This window comes from Perissodus microlepis, chromosome 6 (assembly GCF_051167445.1).
Source record: "Perissodus microlepis isolate ML-2025 ecotype Zambia chromosome 6, ASM5116744v1, whole genome shotgun sequence".
Lineage (NCBI taxonomy): Eukaryota > Metazoa > Chordata > Actinopteri > Cichliformes > Cichlidae > Perissodus > Perissodus microlepis.
The window spans coordinates 21,977,868-22,004,329 of record NC_140466.1 but is presented as its reverse complement, the minus strand read 5'-3'; the positions used below and the strand labels follow the sequence as shown (position 1 = coordinate 22,004,329).

General features: G+C 39.8%; 2 protein-coding genes across 3 annotated transcripts; one reads left to right on the top strand and one right to left on the bottom strand.

The window, feature by feature from the left end:
• Nucleotides 1–5,163, top strand: primpol (primase and polymerase (DNA-directed)). Its single transcript, XM_084931464.1, has 14 exons — nt 1–121; nt 1,084–1,368; nt 1,450–1,544; nt 1,647–1,785; nt 2,587–2,734; nt 2,818–2,899; nt 2,993–3,102; nt 3,206–3,368; nt 3,457–3,554; nt 3,724–3,810; nt 4,015–4,123; nt 4,207–4,283; nt 4,383–4,429; nt 4,504–5,163. Exons 2-14 carry the CDS (start codon nt 1,195–1,197, stop codon nt 4,738–4,740), a joined length of 1,566 nt encoding a protein of 521 aa, XP_084787590.1. The 5' UTR covers nt 1–121; nt 1,084–1,194; the 3' UTR covers nt 4,741–5,163.
• Nucleotides 5,164–5,210: 47 nt separating this feature from the next.
• acsl1a (acyl-CoA synthetase long chain family member 1a) lies at nt 5,211–24,106 on the bottom strand. Of its 2 annotated transcripts, none has more exons than XM_084931462.1 (21): nt 24,008–24,106; nt 13,823–14,035; nt 13,271–13,385; nt 13,125–13,189; nt 12,926–13,027; nt 12,203–12,302; nt 11,898–12,073; nt 11,241–11,273; nt 10,968–11,019; nt 10,783–10,856; nt 9,993–10,070; nt 9,461–9,595; nt 9,224–9,358; nt 8,896–8,991; nt 8,737–8,809; nt 8,557–8,645; nt 7,580–7,696; nt 7,348–7,491; nt 7,138–7,239; nt 6,974–7,045; nt 5,211–6,481 (listed from the first exon to the last, which is right to left on the bottom strand). In XM_084931462.1, exons 2-21 carry the CDS (start codon nt 14,015–14,017, stop codon nt 6,341–6,343), a joined length of 2,094 nt encoding a protein of 697 aa, XP_084787588.1. In that variant the 5' UTR covers nt 14,018–14,035; nt 24,008–24,106; the 3' UTR covers nt 5,211–6,340. The 2 variants fall into 2 exon arrangements, with proteins under 2 accessions (XP_084787588.1, XP_084787589.1); XM_084931463.1 differs by lacking the exon at nt 24,008–24,106 and adding an exon at nt 16,934–17,052.
• Between the last annotated feature and the right edge of the window lie 2,356 nt (nt 24,107–26,462).

Here is a 26,462-nt window from a genome sequence, read left to right as displayed (position 1 = left end):
TCCGGTTCCCGACGCGCCAAAAACGAAAAACAAGACGTGATGTTCCGCACGTCTGTTTACATCTGTAGTAACCACTCATCTTGACCGAGTGACGAGAGACTAGGTGGACATAAACACAACGGTAAAACAATTTAATTAACTCCTTAAACCTTAGTGACCTTTAGCATTATCTCACTTCAAAGTTAATGCAAGCTAACTTACAGTTACATTAGCTCTGTTTCACTGTTGTTCACTTAGACCGTCTAGTGAACAGTCTGTGCCCCGTGTACAAACAGGTAGTACAGTAGATAGATTACAGTGGCTGAAGAAGTATTTACGAGTACTTTACAAGTACTCATACTTGGAAAATACAACATTACATGTAAAAAAAAAAAAAAAAAAAAAAAAGAACCAAAAACTTGACATTTCAGAAACAGATTTTTGACTTTTTAGAGTAAAATGAGTCACATATCATGCAGATGTGTAGCAGGATATAACTGTTATTACTGTATAATATATTTGCCCATTTTTACATACTGCGAAGGCTCAGCTGCCAGATATGAAGAAAAGTACACAAGCTGGTCACAGTTAGATCTGAAACACATCCCATTTGGATGTCATGAATATTATAATAAATATAAAAAAGCTATTTTATGTTTTTTCCGCGGACACACACCCTTTCACTTGGGAGCTGTCCATCTGGATGCAATCTTAGTGTTCCAGGTCTTTATTGAATTATAAGGATAATCAGATAAAAGCAGCACAAAAAAGGTCAGAGCCTGATAACAGTTAAAAAATAAAAACAGATGGCATACAGTGGCAGAAGGTACTTACTTGGCTGCTGTACTTGGCAGGTTTGAGATGTGGTTAATGCAATCACTTTGTCACTTGTCCTATTCCTGTGGGAGACACAGAAACCCTTTTGGGGCTGCATGAGGACGGGCATAAAGGACATAAAACTTAAGCAAATCACACTACCTGCTGTGGCGACGCCTTGTAGCTTGTCAGCTTTTATATACCCAGCATGGAGTTGCCAGTTTATAAGTTCACAGGTTATAGGTTACAGTATTCTTAAACTGTATCTAATCAATATGCCATATGTAGTTTTTATTTCAGGTTGGAGAATGACAGGATAACTAAAGATCACTGAGTGAAACTGTCCTTGAGTGAGAATAACAGAGAATTTGCTAATTGGAGGTTAATACGGACTTGAAGATGAGTAAGTGGGGGGATCGACTGAAGAAAGTTGAGCAGCTCGCTCAGTCGTTCCAGAAAAATCCTCTGATGACACCTTACAAGCCTCGACTGTGGCCCTGCCAGCCTTCGTCTGTTTGGAAACTCTTCCCTCGTCAGTCCATGGCTATCAGCTTCGCTCAGAGCTGCAAAGAGGTACACAAGACCTTCTACTTTAATGTTTCCATACTGTATGTGGAGGGAAAGTTGCTGAATTTTGTGCCTTTCATTCTCAAGGCTGTGCATGTTTTTGCACTTGAAAAAGAAAAGGAGTCCATGGGTCAAAGGATTTACCTGGTTACCAGTTACAGTGAGCTGTGGTTTTACTACAGGTAATATCAATATATATCAGTTACTACTCGCTTCAGATGCAGCTCCTTTTGTGTTCAGTAAAAAAATTGATGTTCAGCTGTTGATTCTGTGTATTTTTACAGGACTTACACCCAGTCTTTGATGCACTGTTATGAGGTGATACCAGAGGGAGCTGTCTGTAAGCTCTACTTGGACTTGGAGTTCCACAAACCTTCAAACAAAAGATCTGATGGGAAAACTATGGTGTCTTTGCTTATCCAGGTGGGGTCCATTTTTCTGTTTTACTACTTCCTGTTCAAAGGAGTTTAATAAAGCAGCTTGATTCACACACTTTTAGACATAAATTATGAATGGATTTAGATAGACTGTAGTATTTTCATAGTGAGCCTTGAAATGACTGCTGTTGTCAACTGGAAATATATACAAATAAAACTGATTTGAAATTCTTGAAGTAGTAGTTTATTTTACCACTAATAATGAAATGATAATGAAAATGAACCTGTGAAAAGAAATGGTTATAACTTGCTTCTGGACCCTGACGTCTGACTAGTGAGAAACATTTATACAGAACAAAGTCCACAAAAGGTGGGGCCCTGCGTATAATGTGAATAAAAACAGAATGCAAAGATTTGCAAATCTCTTTGACCCACATTTTATTCACAATTGAGCACAGAAAAACTATGAAGTGCCTAAACTAAGAAAATGTACAATTTTAAGAAAAATAATAGCTCATTTTGTATTTGATGGAAACATGTTTTAAAAAAGTAGGGCAAGGCATCCCATCTTCTTTTAAACAACAGTCTGCAAATGCCTGGGAACTGAAAAGACTAGCTGCTGGACTTCTGGGAGATAAATTTTGTCCCATTGAAAAAAGGTCTGGAGTGCACCTAGACTCTTCTACTATGAAGCCATGCTGCTTTAATAGATGCAATATGTGATTTAGCATCATTCAGCATCCATCTAATTCAAACTGAGCTAATGTTTACCATGAATAGTAAAAGTTCTCGTCTAAACATTTGATATGTTTATATGTTTACCCCTCTCTGCTTTGTGTGGTGACAGTACGTCTGTGACAAGTTATTGCAAGTTTATGGGATTGAATGCTCTGCGAAAAATGTCCTCAATCTCGACTCCAGCACTGAGGAGAAATTCAGCAGACATCTCATCTTCTGTCTCCAACAAGCAGCTTTCAAAGACAACATTCATGTTGGTATGTTCAGCCCTACATGGAAAACATCAGCCTGTTAATACCTGCATAATAATCATATATTCCATCTGATTGGGGTTTTGTAGGGAGGTTCATCCATGCAATTCTTCAGCCTGTCCTGAACAAACCCAAAAATGGAAGCCACCTTGATAATGGAGTGGACACACGGTTTGTTCTCCCAGACCTGTAAAAACTGCATGTTTTTATTTCTATGTGCTCAGTGTTTAAGGTTAATATTTTGCACTTATTTGCCCTGAGTAGAACTCAAGCAGCGAGCCCAGAGATGAAGAGGCGTAAAGAGGAAGGGAGAGACCTCAGTTTCCTCCAGGTGAAAAACAAAGATGGTCGAGACTCTCTCTTTGTGGATCTTGGTAAGGGAAATCAGATTTTTAAAAATTATTATTTTTTATGTGTAAAGATATGCATTTACACAATTTCCCTTCATGTACCGTGGATTTTTATTTCAACACACAGGTGTCTACACAAAGAATAGAAATTTCCGCCTGTACAAGTCGTCTAAAGCGGGGAAGAATGCTGCGTTCACTGTGGCAGAAGATAACCAGTGTATTGCCAAACCTGAGAAGGGAACTTCTTTGGAGGAAAGCATTTTCTTGGCCTCCTTAGTGTGTAACGTGAGGTACATTGGGCACAAACAGCTCAGATTCCTGTGTGCTGTGATCTTTTTTTAAAAAGTGCCACACATAATCTCTCCTCCCGTGTATCAGCTTCACAGGTCAGAGGATTCTTACATGGGATGTCCCAGAATCAAGTGAGCCCAAAATCTCCCCCTCTAAGTCCCAACAAGGGTCGGATTCAGACTCAGGTAATGCTGAACCGAGACCAGAGTTTTTCTTAATCTTCTGCATATACATATGTGAAGTATTCCTGCATGTAGTCAGTTTATGGCATAAATGTTATTGTTGGTTTCACCTCAAAAACCTCAGTGTGAAATGATTTGATTCGTGAAACTTTTTCCCGTATATTACCGACAGGTGCACTTTCTGGCTTCCTGTCATCCCCTCACCAAGAAGTGGACAACTTTGTATTAACGGTGGTTAGAAAGGATGGGATACAAGGAAGTAAGTATTATGCTGTGAAAACATTTGCTCGTGAAATATTTCAGTCTGTAGAGTTCATCTCCCTAAAATTGTGGTTTTCTGACGTGACATCCAGCTGAGTGAAACATTTAGATATTACCGTTTTTTTTTCTTCCTGAAAAGAAAAGTGTAGCAGTTCACATCGATCGCCCTACCTGACTTTTATGATCTCATAAATTTCAACAGGCTTAAGACGATGGAACTACTTCGCCGCAGAGCAACTTCTCGTTTATGACATCGCCAAATACCGCTGGTGTGAAAACGTGGGGCGGTTTCACAAAAGCAACAACATCATGTGAGTGCAGTTTGTTTCCTTCATCTTCTGAAGATTGTCGAGTGTTCTTCCGCTTTCTGATTTGGCTCTGTCACCCTCTGCAGGATCGTTGTGGATCTGAAAGAGGAAGTGTGGTACCAGAAGTGCCACGATCCTGAATGCAGGAACTTCAGGTCCTCGAGTATGTCACGATCCGAAAGAGCTGCCATACTGACTTGTATTTGAAATAATTCAAGGAAACATGACCCGACTGTGAGGTAACATCATGTCCCTGTTACAGGTTACCCACTGCCACAAGAGATCTGTATCAGCTACGTCTTGACGCTGGTTAGTTCATTTATTTTAACAGCGTTTTAGCTTTAACATGCACAGTCGGTAATCACGTCTTCTGTTTCTTACAGGATGAGGAGGACCAGGTGTACCTCATGGACGATGCTGGCAACATTGAAAGCAGCCAGGAACATAAACCCATGGGCCCACAGAGCACAACTCACACAGAGGAGGAGAAATCTGATGTGTGGGGAGATGAACGGGATGATCGGGACTATTTGGAGAGTCTAGACGATTTTGAACAGAAGAGTGAAGAGATCTCAGACCAGCTCCTGCTCAGTTGTATGGCAGATTTTGATTCCCAGTAGAGCATGAGATTTGTGTTCCTTTGCAGTATTGCATAAAAGACACTGGCAGCACTTTAAACGTTGTGAAAACATGTAATAAAGTATTTATTACACACGCCGTGGAGATGCCCCTGGTTTGTACATAGCTGCAGGCGTTGGTGCTTCTGCTCAAGTGGAGATCCTTGACTGCCTGCTCAAGTTTAAACTGAACATGAACTGTAACATAGCACAGCTGCTGCTCTGCTGCATTCAAAGGAGCCAGCTGAGATGGTTTGGGTATGTGATCAGATCAGCACCGCAGACCACACTAGATTAAATTTTTGACCAAGTTTCTGTTTGAGGTCATCTTCTCCACCATCTCCAGGCTGCCTTCACTGCTCCTGCTAATTTTATAAACACTCCCTGGAAGTACCTGGAGAGAACCCACACAAATACCACACCGAATGGCAGCATGGAGGACCTTCTTGCTATGAGGTGACAGTGCTAACAACTGCACGACCATGTTGTGTTTATTTGGTACATTTGACAGATACACTTTCCATTATTAGCACAAAACTGGACCTTTCTCCCTTTTTTAGATTACAAGTCATTAAAAAAAACCCCAACTAAACAGTACAGCTTGTGCTATTATGAGGTCTTTGACACGATTGGATGTACATCATGATCATTCATCAGTCAGAAAACCGGCATTCACAAAAAAACAAACTTTTTTTCAAATGGCTGAAATGAAGACTGCTGATTTTGCAAAGGACATGGAAACGGTTTGAATCACTTGACTTCTTAAAAATCAACGATAAAAATCACTGTTACTATTTTTACCCCAAATACTTGCAGAATATACAAACGATGGTTGTGCAGCTTCATTCCTCAGCCTTTGGCAATGCAATGTCAGGCATTTAGAAAGCAACAGTGAATATGTTACATGCAACATTTAAAAATAACACCAAAAACAAAAGCCCAAAATCTGTGAACCAACATGATTTTCAGTAGGCTGTTAACCAAAAACTTCATCAAAGTCCTTCAGCCGTCAGCACTGAGAAACATGGGAATGCAGGGAAGCTACAGAGTATCTGGCATGGTACCCTGTACACAAATTTTCCAGCAGATACACTATTTACAAAAAGATGATATTAAATATCCCCTTAAATAGATAACCAAAGCATGAAATGTCATGGCATATAAATAGTTAATATCTGTCACTGTTGTAGAAGTATTTTCAAAGATTTTCTCTTGTTGCTCTCACGAATAAAACTAGCAGAAATGTTTTCAGGATTCACCTTTCTGACCGTGAAGTTGTCATACATAAAAGCAGAAGTCAAACTTCCTCTGTGCCATTTTAACCCTTATTCTTGGATAAACTACACAAGAAACGTGATGCGGGTTCTGCGGATCTCTTTGCCAGTTAGCCAGTGTTAGCTGGGATAATGGATCTGTGTGATTATTGATCAAAGTGGGGATAAAATGCACTTTTAAAATTCATTATCCAATTATCCTGAAAGCTTTTTCCCCATAGAACTGTTAAGATTGTCACTTGCAGAGAAAGTGAGACGGATTCCCTCAGCACATGGTTTGGTTCTGGCTGTCTCTGAACGGCTTCCCTATAATACGCCTTGAACTTGGCTTACATCTTAATTTTGGCATAGAGTTCATCAATCTGTTCTCTGAAGTGGCTCCGAAGCTCAGTCCTCTTGGCTTTCAGGGTTGGAGTCAGCAGACCGTTCTGGACAGAGAACATCTCGGGATGTAACACAATGTCCCTCACCTGCAGAGGGAAAAAAAAGATAAATGACAGAGCAAACTTTACTTAAGTATTGCTGCAAATAATTTTTAAGGATGCATATATTGCAAAATTCTGGGTCTCTGAAGTGTAAATCTTGCACTGAAACCAGAAAGAGACTCACTCGTGCTTTTTCATGTAAAAAACAAAACAAAAAAAACAACCTGCATTCATGTGTGGTCCTCAGCGGAAATTATTTTAATTATTAATACTAAATAACTGCACAATATATTCAAAGCACAGATGAGAGATCAGCACCGTCACAGTGACCTGGCCTGTTGGAAATACAAGGCAGGAACGTTTGGATCTTTCAAAATAAAACCGAAGTGATTGTGCACCATTAATTTCCTGGCAATATTTTCCTCGAGTGGAAAAACTAAAATTATTTTCCAAATATACTTCAGTGGACATTCAGTTCAAATGAAGTCTGTTTGTGGGAAGCACTGGCTGCGCTTGAAATTACACAGGACCAGTCACCTGTTCAAAAGACTTGAGTCCTGTTTCTTTGCCCAAATTCAAGATGTCCTCCAGAATTGCCTTCTTCACATCCTAAAAGCAAAAAAAAAAAAAGGTCAGAAGATGTTACACAGGCATACAGAGTGAGAGTCCATGTTGAGATTACTGATAGTAATAAATCAGACCTTGTTGTCACACAGCTCAAAGTAAGAGCCTTCAAACCCTTTTTTCTTGGCCCAAATAGGTAAGAAGTCAGGATCGGGCACCACTATCCCCACCAGGCATGCCTTTAAAAACACAACATGGACCAGATGAGAATCAAATGCTTCAAACAGACTATTTGTGTAGATTAAAAAAAAAAAAAATGAAACAAAAGTCTGAGATTTAAGCCTTACCTGTAAGCTGTCACCATGAACAAACACCTGGGCCACGGGGTCGCTGCGAACATAGATGGTTTCAATTTTCTCCGGGGCGATGTACTCTCCCTGTGCCAGCTTAAAAATGTGTTTCTTTCTGTCAATAACCTTCAGAGTGCCATTCTGCAGGGAACCACAAGAGCAATGTAAGTTTAGGTTTATGCACAGTGATCATCACCATTCACATCACCACTCAGCCCGTTTTACTCACAGGAAGCCATTTCCCAATGTCACCAGTGTGCAGCCATCCATCCTTATCAATAGCCTCAGCTGTTCTGTCAGGATCTTTCAGGTATCCCTGGAATACATTTGGCCCTTTGACGCACACCTACAACAACCGAGATTATAAATAAGAAGCTGTTTGGTTTGTTGTTCTTGTTTTTATTTTGTTTTGTTTTTTTAATCAACCCCGCTACATTTTGTTTTTACAAATAGTTTCTCGCTCACGTCCCCGTTTGAAGCCAACATTGATTTAAAATGTTAAAGGACAGCCTCTCCTTTAAAGGGTTTCCATTTGCACTTAAATACACATTGTGGTTCTTTAATATGTTTAAAATAGTTTTGCATTTAAATTCTGTGTCATGTTTTTGTTTCTTTTTAAAAAAAAAAAAAACTGGATCCTGTTGCACAAAGTTCATGTTATTAAAACAATAAATTCAGTTTTGGCCTCCAGAAATCTGCTCACAGCCATGTACCAAGAAAAAAAAAGACGAGCTTCAGCTGTCAGACAGATGGGCTCACATTTGACTTTACCAAGTCATCACCCCTCCACCACCGTGCTGACACCTGGTATGAAGTGTTTGTGCTGATATGCTGTGTGTGGCTTTGTCCAAACATGAAGCTGTGCATTGTGAGCAAACAGTTTGTTCTCACGACTTGTTCAGATGCAACTTTGCAAACCCGACATGTTCTTTTTAAAGGAAAGGAGAAGAGGCTTGGTCTTGGCAACCCTTCTAAAACAAGCCGAGCCTGTTCAGTTTTTTTTTTTTTTTTTTAAATTATGCTGTGTGTCAGAGGTGCTCACACCCTTCTGATGATCAGTTAACCAAGTGCATTTGTATATCACCACCTGGCTGCTCTTAATTCCTATAGAAGCAGTACTTTTTTCTACAGGGATGTATAGTTGTGTGAAAACTGACTGTAAGTCTCCGTAATGGCCGTATGCATTCGACGAATCCTATTCCTCACCTCTCCCTCTCCATTGGCTGCCAGATAATTCATTTCTGCCACATCCACCAGTTTAACAGCATTGCAGGGCAGAGGAGGCCCAACGTGACCTGATGACAGAGCAGTCATAGTGTCGTTTCATTCTTACAAGCATCACTGTGTCTACAAATTGCAAAATTTAGTGAAAGTTTTATATTTTACCTGCTGACCAGTCCCCAGGCATCGACATGGTACAGCCAGCTGTGCATTCAGTCTGTCCGTAACCTTCATAAAACTGTGGAAAACGTTTACGTTATTAATGATATTCATAAACAAAGTATTAAAAAAATTACAGATGAGATGACTGTGAATGTGGCTCACCTGACAGCCGAGAGCAGCTCTCAGGAAAGTCAGGATGGTCGGGGATACCGGGGCTGCTCCTGTAATCATGAGTCTCACGCGGCCGCCGAGGCTCGCCTACAGTGCAAAACAAACATGAAAGCTCCAAAATGTCAACTCAAAACTAATTTATTATGCATCACAAAAACCGCTGCAGATTCATTTAACAAAATAATTTTGACAAAAAGGTCAAATGTGTGGACGTGTTTATCCATTTTGTGTCTTTGTTCCTCTTTAGTGTATGTGCTCTTTGAAACATTGTTAGGCGGTACGTAACATCTCCAAGTGCTTTAAAGTGTTTCGTGTTTACCTGCACTTTCTTGAAGATGAGTTTGTCCCACATGCTGTCTTTTCGGACCACTCCATTTTTAAGCTCCGCCTCTTTCCTTCTGAAGGCAAAATCAAGCAGCCATCTTTTCAGTGGCGTGTTGGCTTGACCAAAAACCTGCAGAGTAATGAGAAATATCCAAATCGTGTTTCGTGCAAAGCAGCAGACCAGAGAAACGGCACTTCTGACCACAAAAGCACATAAACAGCATAAACTGACCTTGTCAAACATGCGGTTGAGGAGGCGGGGGACAACAGGGAAAACTGTTGGCTGGAGTGTTTTCAGATCATCCATCAAGAGTCGAATGTCCCCTTGGAAGTAGCCGATTCGAGCCCCGTGGACGAGTACGACACACTGATGGAGGGGAAAAGATGCTGCTCATTTCAACTTTGACAAATTAAAAATGATATTTTGACCACACGAGGGCACTAATGCTGCAGTTAAACACACTAAGGCGGGGGTGTCACATGTAAGGCACAAGGGCCAGAATCGGTCTGCCAAAGACTCTAATGTGACCTACTGGACAACTGTGGAAAACATGAAGGGGTGCACAAATTTTAAACCTTTAACTGTATAAATCACACTGCTGATAAAACTCACAAAAACACATTTATCAAATACTATACGCTAGGCATTAAGGGGTCTCACATCTCATGTCTCACAAACATTATACTAGCAGTCCTTCTCTGCCGACTCTTAAATATTACCTCCACTAATAAATTCATTGTGCATCTTAAGGTGAGCAACATACCTCCACAACCCTCTCAAACATGTGAGCTAGAGGGAGATAGGATACGTGAATGTCATGGGCGTTCAGCATGCAGTTTACCTGCAGAGGGACACACAAAACACATGCAGGTGAAGCACTCTGTACTTTACCTCCACTACACGCTCAAACATATGGGCTAAAGGCAGGAAGGAGATGAGCACATCTTTACTTGTGGGCTTCAGTGTTTCCTAGACGACACCACACAGGACGGGACAGACGAGGGAGCAAGACAGACGGACAGAGGAAAATACAAAGAGGAATCAAGGACAGGCAACAGGGGCCAGACAGGGATATTAGAGCCATGAGTCAGCTTCATGTTTTTTTCTATCTGACGTAGAAAAAAAACGTATGAGAACAAAAGAAAATGTTTGATTGAACTGTGCCGAATCAGCTTATACAAAGATGGATGAAGATTTTGGCTTTTTTTTTATTACATTTAGTAAATAAATTCAATGACATGGTTTGTTTTTCTATAATCTACCTTTACATTTGTTATACAACAGCTTGTGTACTTCAAAACGCCATTTAACTTAACTAAGAACTGAGACTTTATGCTTCTTTTCTTTATCAGGTGTTGCCTTTCTGCCTCATCTTTGATGTTCATTTATCGCATCTTTAAAGGAGTACATGAAAAAAAGATGATACATGATTTCTTACAGTCTGATGACAACCTGAAGGCGACCCAGAGCCTCTGTGTTATTATTGTTTGGAAAGGTTTCAGTGAGATCAGCCAATTGAAAATATTAGAGTGCTGGTGGGTGGGTTTGTTTACCTTGGTCAATTTAATGAAAGCGCCAGTGTTGCAGATTACGTTTTCATGAGAAATCATTGCACCTTTTGGGTATCCTGAAAGTAAAGTTTAAGCAAAACAAACACAATAAAAAACAATTATGATGATATAGAACATAAAAACATAACATTTCTGAAATGTTAATGCAATAACAACCCCGTACTCACCTGTTGTTCCAGAGGTAAAGCAGATAAGAGCCTGGTCCTTTGGTTTGGGAGGCTGTAATCACAGAGCAACACTGATACATGAACGTCTATTACATTTAAAATATTTTTATAATATAATATAATTTTTTTAAGATGGAGACCAGTTGATCAAGCAAATTCATCGAAGTTTCACCAATGACTCTCACTGGAGAAATTTAGTCAAAAAGAAGAGCCTTTAAAAAAAAATAATGTTGTCAATAGATCAGATAAAGATGGCGTGCTGTTCCTACTCACCACTGGTTGCTTGAGGTTTGCTTTACCCAAGGCCTGGAAACAAAAATGTACAAAAATTAGTACATCTGCAGGAAGTCCTGATAAGGGTCTGATTTCTACTTAGCTCGAACACGGCTGGATGGTTTAAAAAACACAAACAGAAACATGCTGAAATATTCGAACCAGAGTCGCCTTCACAGTCATTTTTACATGCATGCAACAAAATTACAATTCGATTCAACAGTGTCTTGATGCATGCTTAATCATCCCGGTAAGGCATTACTCAGTCTCAGCTGACTGCAGGTTTCTTCAACCTTATAAACAGTACATTTGCATAATGACTGAAAATAGCACCACTGTTGAAGAATCGGCTGTGAGGTCAGTTTCTTGATCAATAATATGAAAATGGTCATAAGAATTAATCAAAGAGCATTATGCCATTATGTACTGTTTATAAGGTTGAAGAACCCTGCAGTCAGCTGGGACTGAAGAAGTCACTTGGATGAGTGACGAAACGTTCCTCCCAGTGACAATCTACGTCAAGATGAACAGAATCAACTTTCTGGGGACTACTCTCTATAGTGCAGACATAACACAGAAGATGACACAATTTGCTCTGCACATCAAAAATGAACATTTGTGAAACTCAAAAATGACAAATCCGATTCTTATTCTCACCTCTAGCTCCTTTAAACTCAGGATCTCGATGCCGTTCTCCTTTGCGCGGGTCACCAGGTCGCTGTCAAACGCCTCGATGAGAATAATCATCTTCACCGCTCGTGCTTTTCCGCTGACACAATCCAGAATCATCCGGGCCTTTTCAGGGACATCACAGATCACCGTTGAGATGTCGGCTGTGAAACAGACGGCGCCAAGCGAACCATTAATTTAATCTTCCATCGTCACGGCCCTTGATTTATAAAGCACTCTGACAGTGCTGCAGGCGATATGTGGTTAGTGTGAGATGGTGCCCTTTTTTATACCTCTATCAATAATGTAGTCAATGGCTTCAGCGCCGAGTGTGTCATACAGCGGGACAGCCACCAAGGAGTACGTGTAACAGGCGAGCTCTGTAATGGTCCACTGCACAGAAACAGTATCATTCATTTGAGTTCAGCCGTGGAAAAAAAGGAAAAAGAACAATAAACAACTTGGTAATGCTACAAGAATCATTTATGTCACAGAGATCTTAATGGAAAAAGTGTAAAAAGTTCAATATCTGATACACCTTTTGACTAACAATATAACAGCTTCAAACAGTATTTATGTCAGATGGATGAATTAGTCATTACCTAACTCTTCCTACCAGGTCTCCCATCAGAAGTGTGGAGTGTGTCTACACTAAACCAGACACTTTGCTAGGATCACCTGTTCAGCTGCTTATTAATGTAAATCAGCAAATTACAGGGTAGCAACCTGCTTTTATGCCTACAGACATGGTCAAGATGACCTACTCAAGTTCAAAATGAGCATCATGACTGAGCATGAAATGGTTGTTAGTACCAGACGGGCTGATCTCAGTATTTCAGAAACTGCTGATCTACTGTGAAATTACCAAACAAATATCTCCTCAGTTAAAGAGGAGTGTCTGCCGAGTATATATTTACCCTTTTAATCTGCCCTTGTAACGCAGGAATGCAGTTAGCTTGTGGTTAGTGATAACAGAAACACCGTAGGATAACATGAGAGGATGACGTAAGTTTTACCTCTGGTCTGTTCTGAGAGAAGATGCCGATGAATTTGTCTCCTGTGTGAGAGTGTCCTCTGTGAAGGAGGGCGGAGCCGATGCATTCTCCTCTATCTATTACCTGTGCAAAAAATAAAATAAAATCCAGTTTATAAAATAAATTCCCACTTTGATGGTTGTAAAATCCCACACTGGCATGTCCGTGGTGCCCATCTAACCTCTTTATAAGTCTGCCATTCATATGGCTGGTTTGGTTTCCTTGATCCTAGACAAGGTCCATTATCTGCAAAAGAAAGGAACGTTTATCCAACATCAGCGTCTTTGGGGATTTCTCACATTTAGCAAGTACAAGAGAGACACTGACTTGATACTCTGAGCCCTCGTAGGAACACCTCGTATAACGTGCGTGCATCGTCGTAGTAGTGTGTCAGGTAAGAGCCGTCTTCGCACAACACCGATCTTCTCGCACGCTCACCACCCTGCAAGGAAACAGAGTTCATTAACTAATAATTAGCAAGCTCGCCATGATTCCTTAACACGTTTATCTACTCATGAGGTCCAATGCAAAGACTGGGCTACAAGTGACAACACTGTGCACCCTGAAATAATAAAACAACATTCAACATCAGCAGCGCCAACAGTGACTGTGTGAAAAACATTTTAGTACTTTTAATGTAACAGGAAGTGATGAAGTCATGGCTTGTAACTCCTAAAACTGACACTAACGCCAGCTGTGATTGAGTTTGTGGAGAAAATCCATTAACATTTCCAGTGAATGAAGTCAACTGTTCAGTGCTTTTTGCCCAGTGTCACTGTATAAGGGATCAAACCTCGGAAATTCCACTAACAAATATGACCGTAAAACCGAAACCTAAATCCAGAGAGTTTAACTGGAGAAAAAAAAGAGATCACTCACTGGTAACTCCACTGACTGCAGTCCAAGATCACAGGGTGGTTTGAGGGCTTTTGGCCGGGTGGCAAACCAGTAGGTGGTGATGGCCGCGAAGGCACCCATACCCATGAGGGCGTTGGTGGGAAAGCCTCGGACGTACTGCCGAAAGTCATCCAGCTCGGGAATCCGCAGCTGTCTCAGGACCTCCTGAGCCTGCATGGTCGTTTTGCAGTGAACCTGCAGAAAAACAGAAAACAAACAAGTTCATTGGTCTCAAGTTTTAGTTTTAATTTAGCTCAGAGACTTGTGTGGAGAAGTGAAATATTTAGCACATAATATGACTGTAATAGGAACTTTTTCCATTTAGTGAAATTCTGTAAAGAGCCTGAAGCTACTTGATGCTGGCAACTCAAACTGAACAGTTTCATGGCCTCACTTTTCTCACATCATGTTTGAAACACAGCCCCTGGTTTTTGTGGTTTGTTTTAGATGTAAAGAAATCTGCCATCTGTCCCTCAGACACATTAGTGCTGCTGCTTTTCCAACCTACACCACCCTGCCATCCACCTGTAGGCTCCAGGGTAATATTTATCATCCCTCATCATGCAACATGTTTAAAGGGCCAGACTCCAACTATTTTCTGAGGCTATAAGGAATCAAACAAACCAGGCTAAACCGTTGTTTTAAAAATACATTCTGACCTTCACATTACAACAGGAACACATACAGAACTGTACTCTATAAAACTAAAGCATCAGCTTAAAAAACAGGCATGATTTACCCTATAAACCTTCTGTTAGCTACACATGACCTACACATGAATCCCGACCCAGCCTAGTGATCTCAGGTTTGACATTAATATTTGCTGTAAAACTGCTGTAACACGATCCCAAAAGCCAAATGTTTTTAAAAGGACTATATCATGTCTACAGCTTTCACTTTTCTCTGACACAAACACCTATTTCTGGCAAACTGACGCGATAACACAAAAACGTACTGCGCAAAATAAAAGCTTCAAGGATAAACTAAGAGTGAATCATCCGAGGCTCACCGCAGAGATGGAGCAGCAGCACAGCTCAGTGATTCAGTAATGAACCAACTCTTCACTGCAACTGTTTTTTCTTCTTCTTCTGTGGTTTAAAAATCTGAGTACCAGACTTACAATGAGTCAAACATTGGATGTAAATGTGAATATTCCTTTCAGTGAATGTGAATACTGAAGACTGGAAAATAAAAATAATTAAGTTTGTGTTTAAAACATCAAGATTTATATATAAGAAAAAAATCAAAAATCATAATCACGTCTGTTGAAATGCCACAAATATCAGCTCCTGGGAATTATGGTTGATAAGCGCTTGAAAAAGCATACTTGCTGGGTTAGCAGAAAAATCAACAAATCCACTGATACAATGAGGAGGGTTAGCTATCTTGCACTTAAAACCAGTTTCCTTAAAGATTAATAGTTTCATTTATCCCTCTCTTTCCTTTTGTAATGTAGTTTGAGCGAGTACGTTTCCTCCTGCTCTCTGCAGAACTCTTACAGAAGTGTTTTGTTAGGTCTGCATCGTGCTCAGAGTAATACATCACATCTGTTCCTTTATGTGGAAGCTTAAGATTTCTGCTATTTATGACGTCAATATCCATCTAGTATGTGCCTTTATTTATAAGTTATATTCCAGCAAAAGAAATCTCCCTAAGCAGACTCACTTTAATGTCACCTCACAGGTACATGATTACTCAGCTTTATTTCCTAACTTCCTCACTTGCAGAGGTAATTTTCTATGGTTCTTCTTCTTCATTTAAAAACATTTCAGTAATCTGACATTCATTTTATGTAGTCAGATCATTTATTGTGTGCAAATGTTGTGTTTTTCCATAACAATGATATTTTTTTCATATATGAAATAGATGGCAGCTTCAAGGTCAACTTTATCCCCTGCTGCACTGTGGTATTTGTTATCTTTGTCTTTTAAATTGTGCAGGTGAATAAAATAAAATTGAAGACTTTTTTTTTTTAAATTAACAACTGAGCTTTTTTTAAATCCATTCAAATCGCTAAAGAATGAATGAATGAAACATAGTTGCACATTTGCGTGTTTTCCTTCTGTTTTTTTGTTTTTTGTTTTTGTTTTTAAACTGATGTTGTTAATAGAAGAAAAAGAAGAGGATGTGCTATCCCATTCAACAGCTGTGCACTTGACAACAAGGACATGGGAAATAAAAATGACTCCCGACACATTTTCTGATCACAAACCTCAGTGGAAATATAACAAGATGGGCGACCGCAGATGCTGAACAAAAGGAAGAGAAGCTTTCTGCTTTGGATGGTTTAGAAATGAGCTCACTGGGCTGGGCTCGCTCTTCACTCTCATGGACATATGGCTCTATTCTAATAAAATATTCATACAACAATAAAAGTGAGTCACAAGTAGGCTGAATGCCTGATTTTTAATGACATGTTAAATGAAATAAGAGAAGCCCGAAGAAGGAAAAACCTATTTAAATTCACTAAAATAGTCAACTAGATTTTTTTTTAAATTATTACGAGTTAATATGGAAGCAGCACATTAAATAATCATTTAGACCTACAACTTTTCACGCTGCCTTCTGTGCAGCTCACATTTTTTAAGCACATGAACTGTGTTTAACTCTTTTGACCTCTGTGAGATAAATGAGCGAGCAGCAACAACAATTGACTTTTCACCTACTTCTATTATTATCAACAAACCTGTGACAAGTGGAACCACTGCCAACTGGCACAAAGTTCTGCAGTGACGCTGTCATCGACTTATAATTGTGGATTCAATTCAATTTATATATACGTGTTAAATGACAAATAACTACTGTAAACTGAGCTGAGATGAGAATTTTTATATTGAAGAACAAACCACAAAGTAAAGGCTACATTCATTACAAGTGTTCGGATCTGTTTATCCTCTCGGAAGGAAAAAAAAAAAAAGGTTCCCAAATCATAAACGTTAGATTAAACTGTATTTTTAAACACTATAAAAGAGAAGCAGCAATAACATCTCTTTCAAATCACCTCAAGGACAACCTTAAGTGCAGCTAAGTACATTTTCACAAATCTAAGCACTGATTATTGACAGGCAGAAATAAAAATCACTCTTTACTCACTGCTCACAGTGTGTGTCTGAAGAAAGGTCGAGACCGTGGCCACAGTGGATATTTGAAAGGCCCTGTGCTGCTGCAGTTGCTATTAGAAGGACTCAGACTGACCTCTAATAGACCTCTGAAGTTCTCACAACTATGAATAGCAGAAACACGCCCCTTTCAAACAGAAACACACACACACACACACACACCCCACACAAGTGACTCACTGAGGTACTGTTTAGCTAACGGGCTAACTCAAACTCATTGCCGATTTCTTTACTGATGTGAGCTTTTTGTGTTTGTGAACACAGGTGTGCATTTGTCTGTTTGTAAAAGTAGCTTAAAAGTAATCTTAGAAAAAGCTCAGAACAAACTGAAAGCTGATCTGAGTGATTCGAGCATTTTTATTTATGTTTATTCAAGAGTGAATCACCAGTATCTTATCACACATTGTCTTTATCTACACAAACGGAGTGTTAAGTTCTTCTGTTGCTGAGCAGCCAATCTAATGAAGCTGTGGAACAAAGAGGTACATACTGATTATATGTCATGCTGTGTATTCTGTGTGATAGATATGTTGACAGACCTGATCTAGCAGAGATGTCGACACCAACATACACTCGTCTCAGAATGTACGAAGTCACCAAATAATGTGTGCAAACCATATGTGCAGAGTCCTTCGTGTCTAAGATGAATAAAATAACATTTCCAAATAATGATGGCTAACTAAGACGAGTTCGTTTGTGAGTGTGGACATTTAGAGTATTACACAGTTTCTACATGGATTTAAAGTCTTCCGGCTCTAGCAAATCGATAAGTGGACTGAGTCGAATAAGTGTGATAGGTTGTGGCTATATTGAACAAAGTGAATGCAGATTTTTGTGAAAAGTAAAGGAAGCACATGGGCTAAAATGTAGACATGCATGGAGTCAAGAAAACTCAGTGTGGATATGAATAATTTTAAGAGTTCAACCCATTTTTAATTTTTAAGACTGAGACTGAATATCACATTTAAATCACCGATATTTGGTGATTTAAATGTGATATTCTGATATATTAGCTGATATCTTTCTTTCTTTGGGACACACGGAACGTAAATAGATTTTGTTTATGTTTCTTACATTTTTAGTTATTTATTTAACTGTAGTGATCCAAACAAACAGGAAATTTCAGTGCGCCCTCTGATGGACAAACTGAAAAATAACATGGTTGAAGGGTGTTTCTTCCATATTTTTATTTATATCATGTTTCAAAACATTCACAGGACACTGTTTTTACAGCTGTTTTTCTGGACCTGTTGGTCACAAGTAAATTTCACATTAGCGCAAGCTGGGTTCACACCGATAAACAACTAGTTCAAAATCTCTGAACTCCTTAATGAGCAACAGAGAAAAAAGTCCCAAAAAATGACTAATTGTAACTCATGCACATGTCTCGCTTACTACTAACCCCTTTATTAAATTACAGTGTTTATGCCACACTGATCTTCATCAGGTACAAAGGCAATGTCATTGTATCCACTCCTTTATTTACAGATCACACTGATGCAAAAATCCTACACTAGCCTACCATACAAGACAGCCTGCAGGGATCCAAATGACCTAATAAATTAAGAATGCGTTTATAAAATCATTTAACATTTTAAAATACAAACCTAAGAAATTTGGAGATTTGATTGTGTTTTGTGTTGTGTTAATATTGTTTTGTAAGCGGAAACAAACCTGATTTTGTTTTAATTGGTTTTATATAGAAATAACTTAACAATCTTGGTTCAATAATTTATTATTTGCATCAGTAAACCACACGCTGCACAGACCGAGTGACATCTTCACACATCTTATTTTGCGAGTGTTCATTACAGATCTACTCTGAGAGTACATGTGTCTGTTTGATGGCCAGCAGTGGCACATGACACTGGTGTCATGCTTTGCTAAGAGTTGTCAGAGGCAAAAGGTACCACTACACCCACCACCACCACCCCCACTAACCATACTTGGCCTGGGAGGATGAGGAGCCAATGGCAGAGCCAGCTCGGCAGTCACCCCACAAACATAAGGCACTGGAAAAAAGAGGTGGAGGGGCAGTGGGTTCATTTGACACATAACAGAACATGAAGATAAGTTGGCAACAGCCTCAAGCTTGCAGGCAGGTTACAGCTGTTTGGTATAAGAGACACTCTTACCACAGTCAGGAAGCTACAAAAAAAGCACATAGTTGGTCAGTCATACTTGAATTCTTCTGAAATGCTTTGGTTCCTCTTAGAAGAATGATGCAATACATCTGAAACCTTAAAGCAGTGTGATACTGAGCTGCTTAGTCAGTTGTTGAGCATCAGATAAACCTGTTTAATCTCATTATTACTACCTTATTAAAGGAGGGTTAAACATTAAGTTTAACACATAAAACATAATCCCATCTTAACAAGCCAGCTGCTTTATCTCAGCTTTACATGAACTGGGTAGTATACAGTATAACTAAAACAGTAAGTGTCTTTTTAAAGTAAATTAAATAATGTGTGTTGTGTTATGGCTGTACTAAAATAAACGTTTGAATTTCTTTTGTTGAAACCAAACTTCACAGGTGAGCGGTGGAACTAACTGAGAAACCAAGGACGCCGCACGCTCATATGGCAGGGACTTGTTAATCCCAAAGTCGCCACTCCCTAAAGCATACCCCTTACTGTCTATTTTACTCAAAATAGGACCATAACGCACATAACCTGCCATTAGAAAGAATGCAGGTTTGAAGCACTTCCACACTGGCTTCCCCTTTCAGACCCGAATGCGGTCAATAGTAGGTCCAGCTGAGAAATAAAAAAGCATCAGTTAGTGTCTGGCAGTGAAGTACTGCTTCTGCTGTGTGAGAACACATGGTTTTGACAGTAGCTAAAACCATTTTCACACATGCACGCTGACCCTGATGGAGTTGCATGTGACAACAGAAAGGTCCATACAGGTGAACATTAAACAGTTTTAACCTGCTAGCTCCTCGGTGCAAAGTCTGTGTGGTGTCAGGTTGCAATGGTCTGAGAAGAGTGGATCATAAGCCGATCTCTGAGGGCATCTTCTGCATCTTGCCTATTTTAGGGTCTTCTAAAGAGGACTTTGTGTTTAACTGAGATATAGAGGTATATGTAACAGTACAATTCTTTTCTGATATACCAAGATAAAGAAACTAGCATGGTATTTCAGTGTAAATCATCACCGTGCGCATCTATAAATCAGTGCCTGCTCCACTTCATCATTGTTGGTCTGTTAAAGACTTTCCTCTTTAAATTGCTCACTAAAGCGCACACTTTTTTTGTACTCCGAGACACGATATCATAACTTCTTCATGATGAGACCAGGCTTAATGCAACATGTGTTGAAACTTGACAACAGCTTTCTCACTGGTGAGAGGAAACACCAAAAACCTCACTGGTAATTCAACAGTTTAAAAATAAAGCACAGCACAGCGCCTAGGAAGTGATTAAAAGAAAAAAAAAAAAAAAAGGAGTCAATACATTTTTATGGATGTAATGAGATATCCTTGCATACAGTATAAATTCACAAGGGCATTCACACACCCCATAAAGGCAACTGACAAACCAGTTTTCCCTGATTAGCGTGGCAGATGAGGGGCACTCTGAAAGGCGCACAGGAAGAGAAGACCTCCACCCATTTTTATGTGATCAACGTGGCAGACCAACTGACATGACCAGCATTACACTGAGAGACATCCCAGCACAGCTACAGGAGGCCTACTTTAACTCGTATGGGGCTTCACTATAGTGTCTCTCATGTGCTGCGATCCCCTGGCTGACTGTGACTTTTAACCCCGGTTTTCGGACACATGACCTGACCTTGCACAAGACAACCAGACTAAAGATTGCAGGTCATAACCTCCTTGATGAAACCACACACTCCAAGTCACATGGTCACACAGCGGAGAAATGTATAGGGGGAAAGAGAGGGTGGAGGACGAGCTTGCTTAAGTAGGACAAAGGTCACACAACTCTTAACAACTCCCGACACACCATTGGGGCAAAGCAAATGAAAGAAAAACAACCTGACATAGTGCTTTCACAGTGAAACATTACATTATAAAACCCCAAAAGCATCATTATGCTTTAATTTGCATCATTATCCTTTAAATCGCTAAGATTTGCTGCCAACCTGATGCCAACCGGTAAATAGTTGTGCTTGCTAACATGTGCTAATTAACAGAGATCACATGGAGGGCTGGAAATGTCAGTGGATTTGTGGCAAACTTGAATCCATTTAGCAGTTTTTTCATTAAAGAGGAGCTAAAAGGAAAAAAAGGGGATCCTCTAAGATCCTCTTGAGACACTAAATCTCTTTGCACAACTTCATGACTGCCCTTTCTATATTTTCTGAGCTATCAGAGCCTGCACTGAACTGAAAGGCTGTTGCATGAATAACCTAAAAAAAAAATTTAAAAAGAAAAAAAAAAAGGAATTGGTTTGAAGTACACGGCCATTTGTTTTTTTTGTAAAATTGGATCATCTTTTCCAAGAATGTAACTACTATTTTATTTTATAAGCAATCTGCCACAAAAGCAGCACACCAGAGCTGACTGTTGTGTCATCCAGCTCAGCCCTTTCACCTTGCTATCACCAAAGCAGACAGAAAGGCTGATACTGGTACTGTCGAAAGACTAAAGGCCACATGGCAAACCACGCTGTGCCACATCCTGGGTTTGCTTTACTGAAAGCTCCTCCTCTACTTGAGTACTAAAACCGCCCACACGATTGCATCTTTATGGCAACTGTTCATGTGACTGCCCTGGATGACCGCAACAGCATTACCTAGTGTTTCAAAAATTGGGTTTAAAATGGGAGGAAAACAGCAGGCGGCATTCCAGAGATTCCTGTTAGAGGAAGTTTGCATAAAAACGCCTTCAGACGCAAGCACATATCAGAGCTGCTCTCCAAAAAGTGATGTACACCAACAACTGACTACTAAGCACTCAATTATGATTCACTTTCACCCAATTTTCTTTCTTATAGAAGAGGCTGGAACTTATTCATAATACTCAAGTATCCAACTACCGGCTACCAGCTGTCCATGACTTCTAGTCTGAGAGATTTTTTTCCTTTGAGGGGAAATGACAGAAACAGTCCAGCTTTTGAGTGGAAAACCTGCTGTTTTTCTCATATCTGCAGTTAATTCTAAACACACGAATGCTTCACATTTCAACAAGCTGTTAAAACCTGCTTGATTTGTCTAATATGCATGAAAGTAAGTCTGCTCAACAATCTTATGTTTAATTTGATATCTGGAACATGCATGTTGTCCTCCAGCATAAGTAGGCAAGATATAAAGTATCTGCTGGCAAATGAAAGAGCTACAATTGAATGTGGAGTAAATGATGGCCATCTGCATCTCAAAGGGGCAGCAATCACAGGCCAGTCAGAATAGCTGTGGAGAAAGAAATTGAGATGCACCGTTTGACCAGCCAGGAACCAGAATTACACAGTTTCCACTGTTCTTAACGTGGATTGGTGACTGGCTGGTCATGCATGCATTACTCACACATGGCAGCACAGGCAAATAGTCCCACGCAAACTCTTCACTCATGTTGGACATGAGTGAAGACGTAACGGTCACTAAAGTAAGCTGCAAACATATCTGAAACAACAAACTTAAAAAGACACTTAAACGTGGACATTTTAAAGAAGCTAACAAAGGCAAAATGGCTAGCAGCCTCGGTATGAGCAAAGGATCAGATCAGTTATGGGGAGAGGAATAAAAAAAGGGAAAAGGTTGATGATCTGTTATCTGGTAACAATATAAAAATACAGAAAAAAATTTGTAAGTACCAGACATTTATTTTTATAAATAAATCTGCTGCACTTGTTAGCTGTGGTAAAATATGTCAGGTAAAGGTGGGTGTACAGCAACTCATGTTCATTCATTATTTGTCATTAACTTTTTCCAGGAGCAGGACAGTTTACTTTCAGTTTTGAGAGAAAACTTACAGAAGCCTGTCACGTTTAAATAAGTCTTTATCACAAAAAAATCCTAAATACACAAAAATCACTATGGGCAAGTCACACTAGGTGAAAAATGAGAAATTGGAATAGGCCAAGAAAACTACAATGGTGGATCTCTAATGAGAACGTCAAAGACATTGTGTCACTATGATATGCTCCACGGGTCACTGGTAAGGACATGGAAAGTTCCTGGAATATCGGCCTGTTGCTTAGCACATCATCCTTAAAACAGCAACTTGGTCCTGCACAGTTACACACTGTGGCCAGAAAGCAAAAACAAAACCTTTAAACTCTCAATCCGTGTTTTCAGATTCATTCTCAAAGTTTACAACTTTCCAAAAGCGGAAAAAAGAAACAGTTCAAGTTCACAGCGGTGGCTTCACTAAAAGCCATGTTCTCATTTTAAACAAAATAGATGTCGCCAACATTTTGACATTGAGTGGAAATTGGAGGAAACAGCAGCACGCGCTACTACTATCTGGTGTGGACCACTTTGGTCACTTATTCAAACACACACACACCACAGGCGGAGTTATGAGTGATTTGGCGGGATGCCACCACAGTAGATAACAGTTACATTGTTACTCCTTGTCCACTTCTTATCTTTATTTAACAATGACGTGCGCGTGTAGCACGCTCACACCGACTATCAGCAGTGATGTTAGTAATAAAGAAATAATACATATGAAATAAAAAGTTGTTTTTGAAAAAAAAGAAAAAGGATTATCATCAGAGGCGTTGGTGACTGTTTCATCCCTGTTGCTACGTGTCCCTGTCTGTTTTCTTTTCAGAGGGCTGGTCCGTTCAGCCTACACGCGGGTTTGTCGCTGATAAACAGACCCACAAACATCAAAAATGAACAGCTCGTTCTGATCACGCACTAAATATCACGCTGCTCATCGTCAGATTAGCAGAAACGAAGATATAATGCGGAGAAAAGACATAAAACGAGGCTGGGGTCTGGTCTATTTAAAGCAACAATAAGAGCAGCCCTTTCGGTGGCTTCATCCTGCTCTAACTTTTGCACACGGGCCTCGGTAGAGGAGCTCAGACCTACGCTGCCTTTTTTCGGTTTTTAAGAGTCAAATGTTGGCACTAACCTGTTTGCAGCAGCAGACTTTAACGCGTTTCTTGAGGAAGCAGCAGCAGCAGCGGCGGGCGGCAGTGGCGGTTTACACTTTGTTCAGCTGGTGCAGCTACCAGCCAATCAGAGGCGGCTTCACATGTTGCTTTCGTAAAGTTTGAGAGGCGTTCGGTCATTGGTCAGTTAGTTGTGACGCTCGATAGAGGGTTTCACATCCATGTGAATGAAATCAGGTACAGCCAACGAGTAATTAACGAATACTAGCTAATTTTAAGACACCCTTACTTTTTTTAATTGCTACTCAGGAGAATAGTGTTTAGAGGTTTAGTGAATGACTGCAGTGAGACTATTTGAAGTTATTTCCGCCCCCAACTTAAAATATACAGTCAGTCCTTTAGGGAGTTCATTTGATTAAAGAATAGACTAAACACCTGCAGCTCCATTTGTCCTGTCAATTTAAGGTGGCACCTTAAATTAAAAGTTCCAATTCAAAAATGTAAAAATACTCAATTACAAGCTTTTCAAAGAAGTTATGGGAACACCTGTTAACTATGGTGGCCCCTACCTGACAACCAGACAATCAAGCACCAGCCAGAAATCACCACTTGAATCTTAAACAGGGTACTTTGAACATTTATCATGTGTTTGTCATTAGTCAAATATGTAAGTCTTCTTATTCTATCTGCTGCCTTTCCTCCTTTTCCATCTTCAACATCTTTTTCCAATATATCCACTGTCCCACTGCACATGCCACTAGTGGAATACATAAAATATACTTACATACACAATTTGAACGCATAAAGTTACAATCACAATTATCTTAGTTTTGTATTTTCTAATTAATTTTTATTTCATTTTGACTTTTTGTTTTTTAATTCGGTGTAGTGTCAGTTAGCTTCCAGGGCTTATATTCTTATTTTGGTTTAATTTTTGTTGTTTGAAAATGTTGAGTTTTTATTCAATTCTGTGTTGGTTTTAGTGTTTTTAATGATTACTGTATGGAGGGCAAGTGTCAGAGGCCAGATTTAGTAAATTCACCACAGGCATTACAATAAAAACACAACTTTTTGAAAGCAGTCGACTCACAGCCTCGTAGATGTCCTCAATAACCATGTATTTAGCAAACTAACAAATACTAAAACCAGGGTTTTAGTTTTCTAAGTTTGAAAATTGTTTCAATTATGAGGGGGGTATCTAAAATCTTTTTCATGTCTAGTTTTTCATGTTTAGTTTTAGAAAGATGTATACTCTTTATCTTGTTAAAAGAACTCTGGAAAGAGAATTTTTCATTGGAACTGTAATTCTTTTCTTATATTAAAATATCTCAGGGTTTAGATGTGCAATCAAAGTCTACTTAAGTTCTTTAAACTGACAGAAAGAGCAGTTGCACTGGCTCGGCCCACATAAGATCAAAGCAGGCTGTACACCGCGTTCCAAATTATTATGCAAATTGTGTTTAAGTGTCATAAAGATTAAATAAGTTGTTTTTCAATTAAACCCATGGATGGAATTGTGTCTCAGGACTCTTTGTATCACTGAAAACAATCTCGGACACCTATGATCATTAGTTTGCCAGGTGAGCCCAATTAAAGGAAAAACTACTAAAGAAGGATGTTCCACATTATTAAGCAGACCACCATTTTCAAGCAGTATAGGAAGGAAAAATGATCCCTCTGCTGCTGAAAAGTGTGAAATAGTTGAATTCCTTGGACACGTAATGAAAACCTTAGATATTTCACGAAAATTTAAGCGTGATCACCATAATGTTAAGAGATTTGTGGCTGAGTTAGAGCACACACGGGTTTGTGCAGATAAAGGCACAATGATGAAGGTTTCTGCCAGACAAATATATCAGATTGAGAGAGCAGCTGCTAAAAGGCCATTACAAAGCAGCAAACACATATTTGAAGCTGCTGGTGCCTCTGGAGCCCTGCGAACATCAAGGTGTAGGATCCTCCAGAGACTTGCTGTTGTGCATAAACCTTCTATTCGGCCACCCCTAACCAAGGCTCACAAGCAGAAACGGCTACAGTGGGCCCAGAACTACAAGAAGACTAATTTTCAAACAGTTTTGTTCACTGATGAGTGCCGTGCAACCCTGGATGGTCCAGATGGAGTGGTGGATGGTTGGTGGAAGGCCACCATGTCCCAACAAGGCTTCGTCATCAGCAAGGAGGTGGTGGAGTCATGTTTTGAGCCGGAATCACAGGGAGAGAGCTGGTCGGCCCCTTTAGGGTCCCTGAAGGTGTGAAAATGACCTCTGCACAGTATGTGGAGTTTCTGACTGACCACTTTCCATGGTAGAAAGAGAAGAACTGTGCCTTCTGCAACACAACCATCTTCATGCAAGTCAATGCACCATCTCATGCTACAACAACAAGAGGAAAAAGGAGAGGACCTCATGGTGTGGTACCCATTCTTCCCCAACTTCAGTCCTACTGAGAACCTTTGGAGCATCCTCAAGCAAAGAA